Source organism: Acaromyces ingoldii (assembly GCF_003144295.1).
Source record: "Acaromyces ingoldii strain MCA 4198 unplaced genomic scaffold FA10scaffold_3, whole genome shotgun sequence".
NCBI lineage: Eukaryota > Fungi > Basidiomycota > Exobasidiomycetes > Exobasidiales > Cryptobasidiaceae > Acaromyces > Acaromyces ingoldii.
The window spans coordinates 2013111-2028230 of record NW_020290249.1 but is presented as its reverse complement, the minus strand read 5'-3'; the positions used below and the strand labels follow the sequence as shown (position 1 = coordinate 2028230).

Below are 15120 nucleotides of genomic sequence, written 5' to 3'. Positions count from 1 at the left end.
TTGAACACTAGCGAAAAAGAACCCCTGAATTCCGAGCAAAGACGAACACTACGGTGAACAAAAGGAGGCTGGAAAGAAGGTGACTAGGGCAAGAAGTGCTGAACAGAAAGAGAGACTGTTCACGCTTCGGAACGAGGTTTCTTGTGGCGGCGAGGAGGGGACTCAATGTCTTCATCGACAAGCATCTTGTCTTCCTCTCGGGCTTCGTCGCCGGCTAGTCATGCTCCTCCAGCACCGAAAGGCGATGCACCAAGACCGCCAACCCAGGTGCCAGCGCCTGGGCCTCTTGGATCGGAGGGTGCACTGACATCGTGAGGCGCCCATTGCACATCAACAGCAGACGAGGGAAGAGGGGATGCTGCCGCCGCCACAGTGGCGCCAGCGCCTGCAGAACCACCGTGATAGTAGTGCTCCTCCGCGTGGCGCTCCATCGTCGACGTGAGGGAGCCCACCAAGCGCCTAAAAGCCTCTTCTGAGAGGATGGCCAGCTGAATCTTATTATTCCTCTCGTCGTGTGCGTCACCTGAAGAGGTGCTGTAGGAGAGCGGGGGACCGGCTTTGGCAGCCACGACCGAGGCGGCTCGGGGAGCATTATTGAGAAGGGCCAATTCTGCCATGTTACATGTCATCAGCATCTCGTCGATGTCCACTTCTTCGGAAGAAGGGTCGGGTATCACTCACCGCCAAAGTACTCTCCGGCGATAACGTGGCCTACTTGGACCTCTTCTTCGCCCTCTGCGCGGCGCCTTTGCACCATCAGCTCGCCGCTGAGGACGATAAAGAATTCCCGGCCCGGCTCGCCCTGGGTGATGATTCGATCGCCGACCTTGTACTCGCGAATGTGCAGCGCGTCGGCCAGCTTGGCGATCCTGCTCGAGTCGAGCGTGTCGAAGAGTGAGACCTTGCGCAGAAATTTCTCCAATGTCCACCGCTTTCTTCCATTTGTCTCTGTCAAGATCGACCGGAACGTTACTCGATCGACAGCCCACAGGACGCAGGGAGAAGTGCTGACGATGCTCGCCGCGCGAGGCTGCAGGTAGAGGAGGGCAAGCTCTCCAAACGCACTCGACGGTCCATAAGACGACTTGTACTCTCCCAAAAATGAGACGGCGGTTTGGCCATGCGGAATCGAGCTGCCCCCTTGGGTTGTTGGTGGATGATGGCCCAGATCTTCGCCGAGGGTAGAGTCACTGGAGGTCGTGCTGCCGACGCTGCCTCTTCCAGCCAGACCGCCACGCGGAATACTGTTGTTGAACGAGGAAGAAAGCTTGGGGTCGATGTGCACGTCCAATGTCCCACTCTCAACGACATAGAAAAAGTCACCTTGATCACCTTGACGGATAACTATGTGATCCTTGTCCACCTTGACCTCCTTCATTGCCAGGAGCACATCATTGGACTGCTGCTCGTCGAGCTGCCTGAATAGAAGGTTGCTCCCAATGCTTGCCTTGATGCGCGCCTTTTGAGAATCCGTCTTTGGAATCACAGTCTTCGGCAGAAGCTTTCCATCTGCATCATGCGAAGACGGGCCGAGCGAAGGTGCCAAGGACTCAGCGCTGACGCTCTCTCTGCGGCCGAGATTGAAGGCAGGAGGAGGGATGAATGCGTCAGGGTCCGACGAAGTGCTGCTTGAAGAGATACTATCGCGCTGCTGCTGCTGGTGAGTGTTCGAGGTGACGACAGCGGGTGCTGCAAGTGATGCGGGTGGAGCAGCAGAGGGCGATGCACCGCTAAAAGGCGACGTCACAGATGCTGACGATGAAGCTGAGACGGCACCGAAAGGGTTGACATTCTGCAGCCGAGAGGCTGAGGAAGTAGATGTGGGAGTGGTTGTGGCAGCATCCTGTCCTTGACTGAGCACGCGTCGATGGTCTCGCAGACGAGTCTGAAACCAATCGGCGCAGAACTGCAGGATGTCGGTGGGACGCTGTCGCAGCACGTCGCGGTTCAGATCGTTGAGGATCGCTGAATAATCGTTTGTGAACGCCGACATTATCGTCTTGCGCCCTCGAACTCTGTTCAGGCGTCTATGAAAGGGTTGAAAACGTATGGTCAAGAAGGCGTTGAGCCGGTCGAGGAGGCTTGGCTCGATGATGTTGGGAAGGTAGGCGGCCGTGAATGCGACCGACGTCCGAGCGTCTGTGGTGGCGCGCGCTTCGCACTGGCACTACCAGTCTTCATTTGTGCCACGTGGGCGCTGTCCAAAAAATGCCGAGGGCCAACTTCTGTGCACCGGTCTTTTCTCCTTCTGATAAAAATGTCTGCCCAGGCCCATAGTATTCTTCCCTTTCTGGACCGCAATCTCCTTGACTCTGTATGCTCCTGTCGCGGCCAAGTCCTCTCTCCTTTGTTCTGCACCCATCAAAACTCTTCGCTTCGCCCACAAAAAAGGTGAGTGACTGCTCGAAGATGCACTTGCGATGATGAGCACAACTTGCAACACACGTGAACAATCCAACACCGAGCTCGTCATCTTAGCGACGACGATGTGGAGCCAAGCTAGATCAAATCTTCTGAACGTCTCTCATGTACAGCGCGAAAGATTAGCGGCAGGATGAGCTGCAACGGCTGACCACTGATGACCTCTCTCCGCTCATGGCAGGCACCTTACAGGCTCGTCTCGGATCTTGCCGCCCTGGCTTCGCATCACTCAAGCAGCATGGCGGATGTTGTCAATTCGAAGGCGCCCAAGCCGACCCTTTTCATCGACGGACAGTGGCGCCATTCCTCGTGGGGAAAGAGTCGACCGACAATCAATCCCTTTGATGCGAACGTGATTACAACCGTCGACGAAGCCTCCCCGCAAGATGCACTGGCAGCCATTAAATCGGCTCGCGCCTTCCACGACTCGTCCTCGTGGCCCCGCCAGTCATTTGCGTCGCGTGCTCCCCTACTGACAAGGATCGCCGACCTGCTGCAGAGGGACCGCAAGGTGCTGGCCGAGATCGAAGTACAGGACACGGGAAAGACGCTGGCAGAGGCCGAGACGGACGTTGACGACGTTACCGCTGTCTTTCGCTTCTACGCAGAAGAAGGTCCCAAGATGGACCGTGAAAAGGTTGTGAAAGGAGATGGGATTCCCAAGAGTGTCCGAAGTCGCATCGTAAAGGAAGCGGTGGGCGTCTGCGTCCTCATTGCTCCGTGGAACTGTGAGTGTCAATCTACTGCGAGATGGATGCTCATGCTGAAGCCGCACCGCCCCCCCCCCAAGATCCGTTGCTGCAAATTTGCTGGAAGCTCGGACCTGCGCTCGTGGCCGGGAATTCGGTCATCGTCAAGCCCTCGGAGGTAACACCTCTCTCGACGGTTCACCTGCACAAGCTCATGATCGAGGCCGGCATCCCCCCAAAGGCGATCCAGTTGCTGACCGCTGGTGGCCAGAGCGTAGGGCCCACGCTGACCGAATCGCCCGACGTGGACCTGGTCTCGTTCACCGGCGGCTTGTCGACGGGCAAGAGCATCATCAAGAGCTGCGCAGACAGCATCAAGCGATGCTGCGTGGAGCTGGGAGGCAAAAACCCAAACATCGTCTTTGCAGACACGCCACTCGATCTGGCAATCGATGTCATTCTCACGGCCGTCTTTCTGCACGCCGGCCAAGTCTGCAGCTCTGGCACGAGGCTGATCATCGAAGACAAAGGTACTTTTGCAGACGAAGTCGTCAGGGGCGTCGTGGAGCGGGCACAGCGAATCTCGCTTGGCAACGGCATGGACCCCCAGTCAGAGGTGAGCTTCTGACCAAATCGTACTCAACCCCTTTTCCTTCCACCTCCTTCTTTTCCCTTTAGGCGCGATATCTTGGGCTCACATGACTTTGCAACCAGTCTGGGCCGCTCGTCTCTCTGGCACATCTCAACAAAGTCAAGGCATTCGTAGAGCTCGGGAAGAGCGAAGGCGCAAAGCTTCTCTGCGGCGGCTCCCAGCCTGACGCAGTCCGGAGACCGGACCTGGCAAAGGGCTACTTCTTCCTACCCACCGTGTTTGACCACTGCCACCGCGAGATGCGCATCGTACACGAAGAGACATTCGGGCCAATCCTCACCGTCGAGAGATTCCCTGCCGGCGACGAGGAGCGCGCCATATATCTGGGAAATGATACCAAGTGGGCATCTGAAGCCTGTCGCCCATTGTTAACTTGTTCTTGCTGACAATGATTCAAACGCAATGATCTTGCAGATATGGACTGGCCGGTGGCGTCCAGACGAGCGACGTCGAGCGAGGGGCGAGGGTGGCCAAGCGTCTGCGCCACGGAACGGTGTGGACAAACACCTTTGGAAGCTACACGCCCCGGGCAGAGTGGGGTGGTTTTGGCATGAGTGGAAATGGTCGGGAACTCGGCAGCGCAGGACTGGATGAGTACGTCGAGAGCAAGCATCTCTACACCGAGACGGCCCCGGCCCCTGCGGGCTGGTTTAAAGGACAGAGCAAGCTGTGAGGCGGAAGAATGTCTCTAGTATTTGATAGAAATCTCTCTTTTCTCTGTTTCATATTGCATATCGCTTTGATGATCCCATCCCGCGTCCACAGGAGCCATAATAGCTGTGACAGTTAACATTTGACGTTCGTTTAAGGACGCCCTTCAACCCTCAGCCGACTTGCTTTGTGCTACCGAGTCGCCGCGATTTGTGCTCACGACGTTGCTGACTAAAGTGTTCACGAGGGGGGGTGCGTGCCTCCACACAAGACGCAGCCTAGTGGGCAAAATATTGCCTAAGCAACGAGATGGATTGATGACCAACACCAGTAAGGCCTTCCCCTCACACACCACTTGCCCAGCATGACGGCATCTCCCACGTCGACCAAGGTGGGCCAGAACGAGGGCGGTGCAAAGGCGGACGCAAGAACGAGCAAGGGCAACGATGCCAAGCAGATCAAGAGGAAGAGGGTGCTCATCGTGGGGGGCGGCTGCTCGGGCATGTCAGCCGCCTATTGCATGTCGCTCAAGCCCGATCTGTTTGACGTGACACTGTACGACAAGGCCAGCAGCGTGGGAGGCAGCGCCACGTCCTACCAGCTGCCCGCCGACGGCCGCTTTGGCGCCTCGTACATCAACGACGGCGTGCAGGGCGCGAGCCCCGTCTTTTTCAACACGCTCAAGATGTTTGAGGCTGTCCTGGGCTTTCGTGCCAGCGATGTGGGCATGCAGATCAGCTTCGGAAAGGGCAAGGAGTCCTTTTGGTCCAACGTCTTTCCCAGCGAACTCGTCGATGAGTATCGCAACGACATAAAAAAGGTGGGTCGTGAGACTTCTCGGCGGAGAAACGATCACTATTCCGCTGATCCACAATTATGCTCTCTCTCTCTCTCTCTTTCTCTCCAATGCAATCTTCGCGGGCCCCAGTTCGGACGCACGCTTCAAACAATCAAGCGTTTCGAGCCGATTTTTGCCCTCATTCCCGTCGACAAGATGCTTGCCATGTTTCGCTTCTCGCCCTCATTTGGCGAGCGAATGGTCTATCCCCTGGTGGCCCTCTTCTTTGGGACGGGAAATGAGACCCGGCACATCTCGTCTGCCATTCTGGAGAGAGTGTTTCTAGATCCCAGTATGCGCCTCTTTGAGTTCAGCGAAGAGAGCCTCCTTGCCAGCGTACCCCACATGAAGGCTTTTCCCGAATTGGCGCGCGTCTACGGCGCATGGAGGGAAAAGGCGCAGGAACAAGGCAATGTACGCATCGAGACGGCCCGTCAAGTATGCAGCGTAGAGCGAGGTTCCTCGCGGGCGAGAAGTGCTGGCGCCAACATTCTCGCTACCAGCAAACCGGCCAAAGAAGACCAGGCAGCATTGGAAGCTCATGAGCCAGAAGAACGAGAGGAAGCCTTTGACGAAATCATCTTTGCATGCGATGCCGACAGTGCTCTCAAGATCCTCAAGGCTGGATCGGGACCGACGTGGAAAGAGTCGAAGATTTTGGGAAATGTCTTGTACAAGTGGGATGTGACGGTGACGCACAACGATTGGGACTATATGTGCAAGCACTGTGAGTATTTGTCGCTCGGCGTCCCTTGACAACCGTACTCGGCCGTGTGGATGAGGCTGCTAAGTGTTGCACATTTTCCTTCTCCCCCTCCTCTTCCAGATCAAATGACGTACGACGAGGAATATAACGCCAAGCGGGATGATGAAGACTCGAAGAAGGCCTTCCAATTCGCAAAAGACAACTGGCGACCGCTGTACCTCATCAAGATGTATGAGGACGAGCCGAGCATGATCGAGATGAGCTTTGACCTGAGTCACTACCAGGGACAGTTCGAGGGCATGCCAGCCGTAGGCAGAGGGGCCGACGTGACCCTCGAGCAGGCCCCTCCGACGGAGAGGGAGGGTGTGGGTGCGCAGGGGCCTCAAGAGGTTCCTGTTGAGGGACAGAGTGAAGAACAACTCCCCAAGGAGAGACACGTTTACCAGACCATCTACCTCGATCGCGAAAGGCGGGAGAAATGGACAAAGGACGAGGTGCGCCAGGACAAAATCATTCTCGAAAAGTGGTGGAAGCAGCAGAGCCATCGTTGGCAGCATTACGGCGGTACTGTGCCGTGGATGTGGACGATTAATGGAAAGAACAACACGAGGTGAGTAGAATGAGGCTTTAAGTTGCATCGAATCCTCAGAGTTGCAAATTGACACTCGCCTAATCTGCAGCTTCGCAGGCGCTTGGTCGCTGGTTAACATGCATGAGGTGGGGATCGCCAGCGGCTTTGCTGCCGCCTACCAACTCGGAGCGCCTTACCCTTTCAAGGGTGACGAAGATTGCACTCGCCTGTTTCGTCTCTACCTTCTCCTGGCTCATATGGCTCGCATGCGTTCTGAGGATCGCAAGGGCTTCTTTGCCTAGGTGTCTTCTCTGCCATTTGATGTTGTAGTAGTACCCTAGAACGCGGCGTCATATCATTGCAAGTGCAAAGTGCAAAGTACTGTGTGCGCTGGTCTTTCGTATGATCTCGATAAAGTCGGAGTACCTCTGGAGAGGGAGAGAAGAAGTAGAGTATTGGGAATACATTAAGTAGGATGATGCCAACCTAATAAGCGACAATGCTCTTTGATATGTGGTCGTCACAATCACAATCTGGAGAAAGAGCGCCCTGGGTCAAGGTGTCTTCAAGATAATGCTGTAGTCTGCCATCTCAAAGCCATAGGCAAGGGTACTTGCGATCTTGAAGATCTCGATGCTCTTGCAGAGGAACACTGAACACCGAGCAGTGTAGATTGACTAGTAGTAGTGCAGTCGAATGTGTCAGAACAACGAAATAAAGCTCCATCTCCGCTGACAGCGGCACCAAAAAGTCTTGCTATGAGGAAATAAGGAGGATATTAGATCGAAGGGCTCATCCTTTCGGAAATGACTGTCCAATCATCCACAGCATGCTCCTTGTTAGCGTTCTACCATGGATGGGTGACAATTGACCAGAGCATACAGGATGAAGTAGCAGGAGATCGGTGACCGTGCGTCGACCACCAACAACCAGAGTGGAACGTGCGGTTTTACCGACGCGACATGGACGAGCGTAGCGACTAAAGATCTAGAAACTTTATCTACCGGTAATGAAACTTTCGTGAGCATGTTCTCTCACATGCATGCAATCAAGGACAAACGAGCACGGTCTTACCGGCAGCTTCAACAATAGGTGGTCGGGTGTCTGCACTGGAATCGTCGGCTTGCTTCCATCCATGTTCTGTCTACCCTCGGCTATATGCGACAGAACATGAATCTTGCGAGGAGGCAGTGGCGCCGGACCTCGTGCTGGACGATCTTGTGGTTCGTGTCTGCCTGCCTAGGACAGATCATCACGCTGCAGGACAAAGCCACGCTCCTGGGTAGGCGTGGGTCAAACATCGATTCATGGCTCGGTGAGTTGTCCGGGCTTGTCGACTGAGCTTTCTCAACTCTCGATCCAACAAAGATCCTTTTGCAAGGCATTCGTTACGCCGATTGGGACCGATTCGGAGCTTCCAGACCTACAAAACAACACGCGAAGCTCCGCCTGCCCAACGGAACCTGGGACGCCACCACCCTTGGGCCTCGCTGCCCTCAGCCCGGGTCTGATGCCAGTGCCATCTCGGAAGATTGCCTTGTGCTCAACATTTATCGGCCGTCATTGGCCCCACTCACGTCCGCAGCTGCCTTTACCAGCGAGGCTGATGACAACGAGGGTAGGAAGCTACCGGTGATTCTCTTCTTCCACGGCGGCGGGTTCCGTATTGGCTCTGCAAATGACTTCGACCCCACTGTGTTTCTCGAGAGCGCTCAGAAGAGCAATCGCAGCGCGGCAGTATTTGTGGCCGCAAACTACCGGCTGGGCTTGCTCGGTTTCCTGGCATCGTCGTCGTTACAGGCGTCAAGAGATGCCAATGAAGACAACGTGATCCTTAACCCAGCCATGCAGGACCAAAGGGTGGTTATTCAGTGGGTCAAGGACAACATCAAGGCCTTCGGCGGCGATTCGGACCGCATCACCCTCTGGGGCCAATCTGCTGGCGCATTCGGCGTTGGAGCGCAGCTGCTGGCGCACGCCGACGACGCTCACCCACCTTTCCACGCCGTCATACTCCAGAGCGGTGGTCCCGCGGGTGTGGGTGAGTCCTGGCGGGACAAACGAAAGGGGCGAGGGGCGTTAGAGGAGAGCAAAGAAGGGACCTAACCACTGCCAACGTAGCTCTCGGCCCTGTGTCTGCAAAGGATGGCCAGTTCCAAAGGATCCTGAGCTCGACCAATTGCGCAAATGTTACGTGCTTGCGGGCCCTGCCCTTGGCTACCATCCTCGCAGCACAGTATGCTGAGGAATCGAAGCCAAAAAATTACGATTTTCTGGGCGGTGCGCCGTGGACGGCCTGCATCGACGGCGGGCCTGGCAAGGGCGGCTTTTACGAGCAGGACCCTATCTTTCTTGTCGAGGAGGGCAAATTCGCCAGCGTTCCCATACTTATCGGCGATACCCTCGACGAGGGGACTCTCTTTACATCCCAGTCCAGATTCGGAAAAAGCAGCGATATCGAGGATTGGATAGGTAGTCGGTACCATCCTGTGCACACCGCCCTTCGCTCAGATCTCATTGACAATACCAATTGGCATACAGATTCTTATGGACTCGGTCGCAAGAACTCCGACACCGTCATGAAGGCATACCCCAATGATCCCACTCAGGGCTCTCCCTACGGATCGACCCAATCCTTTTCTGGCCAATACAAGGCGAGTTGGCCAATTTACCACCTCTCCTCGCTGCCTTACTCACAATACCTCATTTGTCGACGACGCAGCGCGCTGCATCCATCTGGGGCGATATACGCTTTCAATCGACCCGAAGGTTGCTCCTAGCAAAGGCCAGTGCGAAAGCCTGGACGTATCAATTCAGCCAAGCTCAAAGCCCTGGCACAAAGGCCTCACTGGGCGTTCCTCATTCCAGCGATCTCTATACGGTCCTAGAAATCGCACCTACGGCTTTGGGTTCTTTGATGGCCAACCAATTCGTTGCTTTTGCCGCCAATGGCACCCCAGAAGCACCCGGGTTACCCCCTTGGCCGGCCTTCGACAAGGACATTCGTACGATGCTGCAATACATAGACGACTCTGGCACCTTGATCAACGACACGTATCGCGATGCGCCAATGGAGACGCTGATACAGGTCCGCCTTGCGGTACAGACGGATCAGGCAGCCCCACAAAGCTCCACAATGAGTCTCTTCTGGGCTTCCGTAACGACACTGTTTGCTCTTGGTCTCGGTTCGCTGTGATCACACTACATCGATTTGGCTGCATGCCGTTGCTTCTTTCTTGGAAACGTGGCAATAGAGCAGTTTACAGAGCAACAATGACCAAGAAGATCTTGGCCTTTTCCTTCGCTTTGCCTTGCCTGTTGTATGTTTTCTTGTTCTCCCCCACGCCTTCGTCCACCCCCAAACCACTGCGAGTAACGGAGTGTTCTATGCTCTGAAAGTGTGGATGTAGCGGAGGTATCTCCACCGTTGCCAGTCGTCTCGCCGTCAATCTCTCGCGTCCGTTGTGGACAAAGACTTCCAGGTTGCGCGGCAAGAAGAAATGCTCCGACCATGCTTCGATTGTCTCGAGGACTTCAGGTTCCTTTCGCTTGGCCATGACGCCTTTGATGGCTTTCGTAACAAAATACCCTGTTGTTTTAGAGCGGAGAAAGGGAACAATAATGAGCTCAACATGTAAGTAGTGAAGAGTTTGAGAGACGATTCGCACCAGTGGCACCCATATGCATGGTAACGGGAGCCACGGTGGCCAGGACTTGTCCCCCAATCCCCACTCTGCCAGCAACCTCGACATCTTCGAGAAATCGAGCCCAGTCTGCTGCGCTCACGTCGTGCTCGACGAAGTCTGGTCCGAAATAGCATGGCTTGAAGCCCTCGCCTGCGAATTTGCCATTTCCCTCAACCTGGCGGGACGGGAAACGACGGTAGCTGTGAAGCCCTGGCCGACGACGAAAACATGGGGCAGTGAAGTCCAGTGGCTGGCTTTTAGAAAGCCGATTCTGGACCCTTGTGGCCCAATCGAGAGAGGGAAGCTGCGTCAGTTCCGCGTCAGCCTCTGTAGGTGCCCAATCTGGCCTCAAGGCGTATGGCGACCCAAAGTCGGCTACTGTGCTGGGAATTCCAGATCTGAAAGCGTTTGATGAAGGCGATGGAAGTTGCAACACCCCTCGCGGTCGCTGAGCATGAGGGTGGAGATGAAATGCCGCCGTGTGAGTCGGAGGCTGGCTTTTCTCTTCCATCCTTTCAGGTGCTGTGGCTTAGTACTGTACAGTACAGTACGTTGTACCCTACGTTGGCGTTGTGCTACTAAGTAAGTCTTTCTTCTCGTTCGAAGGAACACCGATGAAGAAAGCAGATTTCGAGGCAGGATCAGCCTCTGTTTAAGTACTTTCGACGCTCAGTCAGTAGTAACCGATGGGCTGCCGACCCTCCCTTCACCGTATCCTACAGTGGCTACCATGCAGTGCGCCCGGGCGGGCGGGCGGGGACAGCCGAATAAGTGCCTCGGCGTTGAATCGGTTCCCATTTCTTTAGGCTAAGTAGAAGATTAGATAAAAACAAAAATACGCCTCGGACATGTGCGGTATCACTTTGGGACGGAGGGAGCATAGCTCGTAGTGATGTTGCGTATCGACGAAAGAATGAAGAAACGCGGAGCGATAAATTGCATAGGCGTTTGGAAGAACATCAACGCTATTAGCCAGTGCGGATGTGTCGATGCCCTTTCTTGTGACGCTGTTGTTGATGAGCGTCGCTTTAATGCTCATGCATGGGACGAGCTCTACATGACTTTTCAAAGCCTATTCGTTTAGCTGATTCGTTTAATTTTTAGCGTGCTTCTTTCTACGAACAATGGCGACCAACCGTTCTCATGGGTTGCTGTGGTCCACCGATCGCGCCCCGGAAGCATGAAAATCCTGATTGTTGGCGGCGGCATTGCAGTGAGTGAGCGAGCGTCCTGAGAAGGACTCAAAGAGGGGGACGGAGACGCTGAAAAGACTACTCGTTGCTAGGGCCTGGCCACAGCCGCGTTCCTTCGGCGTCGCACGAGTTACCAGGTGGAATTAGTCGAGAGAGGTCCGCTTCTTTCTGACGCAGACGATTACGGCATCGCTGTCGCCTCGAATGGCGTAGCGCTTATGCGCCTGCTGTGTGATGGCGAGGATCTTTACCAGGAGCTTCAAGCCAAGGAACTCGAGCAAGTCATGATGAGAAGGGAAACAAATGACGGCAACGTCGCTGCGCTTCCCTTTCCTGACTTTGGAGCACCCTTTCTCTTTTGCCGTCGTAAGAAGCTTATAGGCTGGCTTCTCAAAAAGGTACAACACGGTACTGGGCAGGTCGTGAAGCTCCATCATTCCATACGCATGGTCAAAATTGACGTCAAAGACGGTACTGCAATCGATGACGTTGGAAGACGGTATGTGGGAGATCTCGTCGTGTGCGCAGACGGTATCAATAAAACTGGTCGCCGAGCCGTGTTGGCCGCCCAGAATCGCCGAGACAGCGACACTGTTGCATTCGACAAAGGCAGCACCTTGTCATCCAACAGGTGGACAGAAGCTCACTGCGCATATATGACCACTGCTCCAGCTTCGTTCTTAAACTCCCGCCAATCGCTCCGCTTCCTTCTAGAGAAAGGCTGCCTCGTCAATTGGTTCTACGACGAGCCAAACGTAGCCAAAGATGATGCAAGGCGACTCCAGCGTAAAGTCGTTGCCTATCCGCTCGATGACAAAGGAAACCATCAGATCTTTGGCTATCTGCCCACCACAGATGAATTGCTTTCGCGTTTCGAGAGCTCGGAGAACACGCAGAGGCGGGTCAGTATTGCCAACAATGTCCCCGCCCATGAGGCCGTTGCGGCATTCGAGCCCTTTCACAAAGATCTCAGGGATTTATTGAGGTGAGTAGAGGAGGGAAAAGGGAAGAGGTTTAAAATCCCAAGTCGACAACACGAGATTGGCGTCAGCTCAGAAAGACATTGTTCAAAAGCTGCCACCCGACAACGGACCTCTGCCTCGTTCGCGACAGTGATCCGCTGCCCTCTTGGCGGGCCGCAAAGGCCATCCTTATCGGCGACGCAGCTCATGCCGCCGCGCCTCGTGAGTTTCGTCCCTCCCCCAAGCAGTTTGCTGCCTCCTTCCCAAGGACTCAAGCTAGCTCCCGTCACAGATGCTGGTCAGGGCTCGGCACAGGCCTTCGAGGACGCAGAGACCCTCTCACACTTCATATCTCACTTGGGTCTCGAAGAGGCGCTCGACCGTTTCGAGCAAGCACGAAAGCCTCGGGCACACTACGTTCAGTCAACCGGCAGGGTCCTCAACGGCTGCCTTAGTATCGATGGGTGGAACGAACATCATTACTATACGACCATTTACACCTGGAGAGGGTGTGGTAAGACGTAGCTCGAATTAAAGACGCGATTGCCGTCCTTGCGAGCTGCTCGTTGTACTGGAGCAAAGGCCAGCCAATCGATTGATGTGGTCCTCCGCGTCCCTCTCGATTGTCTTGAGGAGTTCCTCGCACGTTGGAATATCGTGGATTAGGCTGAGATAGTTGGGGTTTGAGAGACGTGGAGAAGGGTAAAAAGGTCAACATTACAAGTTGAATCAGTGCTTCACTTCACTACGAGGGGACTCACCCTACTGAGATGCCACAGGTCCAGATGCCTGCATCGATGTCACCATTGATGTAGACTTGCTTGCCACGCTGCCCTGACACCAGGGGCTGGCACGAAAGCGACGAGACGTGAGCACCACGCTTAAGACTGACACGAAAGCGGACCGGGAGGCCTTGCTTACCTGTATGTCTTTAAATTGGGCTCCCTTCGATTCCTTCTCTACTACTTCGACGGCGACTTTGTTTTTGAACACCCTGGCTGTGTTGCGAAGCGTACGGAAGATGTGTGTCTGCAAGAAGGTCACACAAGCCAATCCCGGTCAGCGAGCCCTACTCGAAGGATACCAGACACCTCGCGGCCTTGACTCACGGTATTGCGTTCGTCACTCTTGACCATGACCTGCTTGACGTTGTCGTGAATCTCGGCTTCCTTTGTTGCCATGAACCGCGTTCCCACTGAGAACGGCAATCGGGTATGAGCACAAATACTTTACCTCAATGTATCCTGGCTTCAAATCTAGCTCACTATTGGCTCCCTGTGCCCCGAGGGCAAGACTTGCGGCCAACCCCTGGCCATTGGCGATACCGCCAGATGCGATAAAGGGAATGCTGAGGTCTTCTGCGGCGCGCGCCATGAGCACCAATCCACCAATGTCGTCTTCGCCTGGATGGCCTGCGCATTCGAAGCCGTCAATAGAAAGCATGTCGGCTCCCATCTTCTGTGCGCTTTTCGCATGGCGCACCGTCGTGCACTTGTGAATCACATAGCCGCCATGTTCTTTGACGAGCTTGATAATCGGGCCAGCTGCACACCACACCCTTTCTCATCAGTATCATCTACTGACCAAGACACATCAAGCCAACTTACGATTGTTTCCGGCCGTCTCAAAGATGCGTACACCTTCTTCAAGAGCTGCTCGGCAGTACCCCTCGTAGTCTGGAGGGTTAATGGAGGGCAATAGGGTCAGATTGACGCCAAAGGCTCCGAGCTTGCTCCTCTTGGCCACGTCGGGCCTGATCATGGAGCGGGTGTGCTTGACGGCTTCCCTGAGCGCATCGGGCGACGGCTGTGTGAGGGCAGTGATGACTCCAAGACCACCTGCATTGGAAACGGCCGCAACGAGCTTGGGCAAGCCGACCCACTGCATGCCGCCCTGGACGACGGGAATGCGCAGCCCCAGATCCCGGGTGAGGGCCGTGTTGAGAACCATTGTGAATTGAGAGCAAGGTGGAGTATGGGATGATGTGCGTGGACGGTAATAGGCTGGAGCGAGAATGGAAGAGAATAGGAGAGAGAGAGAGAGAGTGTGTGTGTGTGTGTGTGTGTGTGTGTGTGAGTGAGTGAGAGAGAGAGAGAGAAATAGGGAGAGAAAGAGAATATCGCAACGGTCAATGATGTTCACCGGCAAATGAGTACCCGGAATGGTCACGTGATGCACACTTTTGTCGTCTGTGTCGCACAACAATCGACTCGGCGTCGTCTTTCGGGGACATTGCCATGGCCGTGTTGCACGAAGGTCAGAATGGTGTGGTGATGGACAGGTTGGTAGCAAGTGTAGACGGCGTTGGAGGTGCCGAGGCCGTCGCGGTGATGGCGTGGCAAGACTCGCACTGCTTTGTCCGGTTAGCTGGCCGACGCGAGGCGGTCCAAGTTGGAATTTTGACGTTTCCGACAGCTTCGACCGCGCTCGGACCACCATGACGCCGATTCCTTCTTTTAACAGACACTCTGTTCATTATCGTATTCAAGTAGCATATGTTGCCTTCGTGTCATCGTCTGATCAATCCTTGAGGGTCCTGACGCAGCTGCAGTGACAGGGTCGTCTTACGATCCAGGTTCACTAGATTGTGCAGGATCGAGATCTTCATTGATGCTCGATCACCCGATGGAAAACCTTGGCTCAGCCAATGGATATCCTCAACTCCGTCAACGACTGCGGGCACACCGAGCATCCAAGTTTCCCACTTTCAGCGGTTGTTGTCGCAGCCACTAGCCTATCTTTCTTCAAGAG

General features: G+C 54.9%; 7 protein-coding genes across 7 annotated transcripts; 4 read left to right on the top strand and 3 right to left on the bottom strand.

Moving 5' to 3' along the window:
* Window positions 1-10: 10 nt before the first annotated feature.
* Window positions 11-2140, bottom strand: FA10DRAFT_267074 (camp-binding domain-like protein). Its single transcript, XM_025521769.1, has 2 exons — window positions 682-2140; window positions 11-610 (listed from the first exon to the last, which is right to left on the bottom strand). The coding sequence occupies exons 1-2, from the start codon at window positions 1991-1993 to the stop codon at window positions 219-221; spliced, it is 1704 nt and encodes a 567-aa protein (XP_025377824.1). The 5' UTR covers window positions 1994-2140; the 3' UTR covers window positions 11-218.
* A 519-nt stretch (window positions 2141-2659) lies between these two features.
* On the top strand, window positions 2660-4435 carry FA10DRAFT_229621 (putative aldehyde dehydrogenase; the record flags this gene model as incomplete). The annotated part of the gene is made up of 4 exons (XM_025518796.1): window positions 2660-3149; window positions 3212-3726; window positions 3825-4102; window positions 4177-4435. The coding sequence occupies 4 exons, from the start codon at window positions 2660-2662 to the stop codon at window positions 4433-4435; spliced, it is 1542 nt and encodes a 513-aa protein (XP_025377823.1).
* Window positions 4436-4721: 286 nt separating this feature from the next.
* On the top strand, window positions 4722-6903 carry FA10DRAFT_252175 (nucleotide-binding domain-containing protein). The gene is made up of 4 exons (XM_025519637.1): window positions 4722-5233; window positions 5342-5978; window positions 6078-6567; window positions 6638-6903. The coding sequence occupies exons 1-4, from the start codon at window positions 4778-4780 to the stop codon at window positions 6828-6830; spliced, it is 1776 nt and encodes a 591-aa protein (XP_025377822.1). The 5' UTR covers window positions 4722-4777; the 3' UTR covers window positions 6831-6903.
* Window positions 6904-7556: 653 nt separating this feature from the next.
* Window positions 7557-9806, top strand: FA10DRAFT_267071 (alpha/beta-hydrolase). The gene is made up of 5 exons (XM_025521768.1): window positions 7557-7843; window positions 7910-8569; window positions 8650-9003; window positions 9070-9182; window positions 9251-9806. The coding sequence occupies exons 1-5, from the start codon at window positions 7699-7701 to the stop codon at window positions 9722-9724; spliced, it is 1746 nt and encodes a 581-aa protein (XP_025377821.1). The 5' UTR covers window positions 7557-7698; the 3' UTR covers window positions 9725-9806.
* FA10DRAFT_119206 (hypothetical protein) lies at window positions 9757-10846 on the bottom strand. Its single transcript, XM_025517912.1, has 2 exons — window positions 10197-10846; window positions 9757-10117 (listed from the first exon to the last, which is right to left on the bottom strand). Exons 1-2 carry the CDS (start codon window positions 10723-10725, stop codon window positions 9789-9791), a joined length of 858 nt encoding a protein of 285 aa, XP_025377820.1. The 5' UTR covers window positions 10726-10846; the 3' UTR covers window positions 9757-9788.
* A 548-nt stretch (window positions 10847-11394) lies between these two features.
* FA10DRAFT_279703 (FAD/NAD(P)-binding domain-containing protein) lies at window positions 11395-12894 on the top strand (the record flags this gene model as incomplete). The annotated part of the gene is made up of 6 exons (XM_025523561.1): window positions 11395-11427; window positions 11500-11688; window positions 11827-11906; window positions 12039-12392; window positions 12482-12591; window positions 12638-12894. 6 exons carry the CDS (start codon window positions 11395-11397, stop codon window positions 12892-12894), a joined length of 1023 nt encoding a protein of 340 aa, XP_025377819.1.
* FA10DRAFT_301844 (putative 2-Nitropropane dioxygenase) lies at window positions 12711-14446 on the bottom strand. Its single transcript, XM_025525035.1, has 6 exons — window positions 13977-14446; window positions 13635-13913; window positions 13479-13564; window positions 13291-13398; window positions 13131-13216; window positions 12711-13036 (listed from the first exon to the last, which is right to left on the bottom strand). Exons 1-6 carry the CDS (start codon window positions 14317-14319, stop codon window positions 12901-12903), a joined length of 1038 nt encoding a protein of 345 aa, XP_025377818.1. The 5' UTR covers window positions 14320-14446; the 3' UTR covers window positions 12711-12900.
* Window positions 14447-15120: the final 674 nt, after the last annotated feature.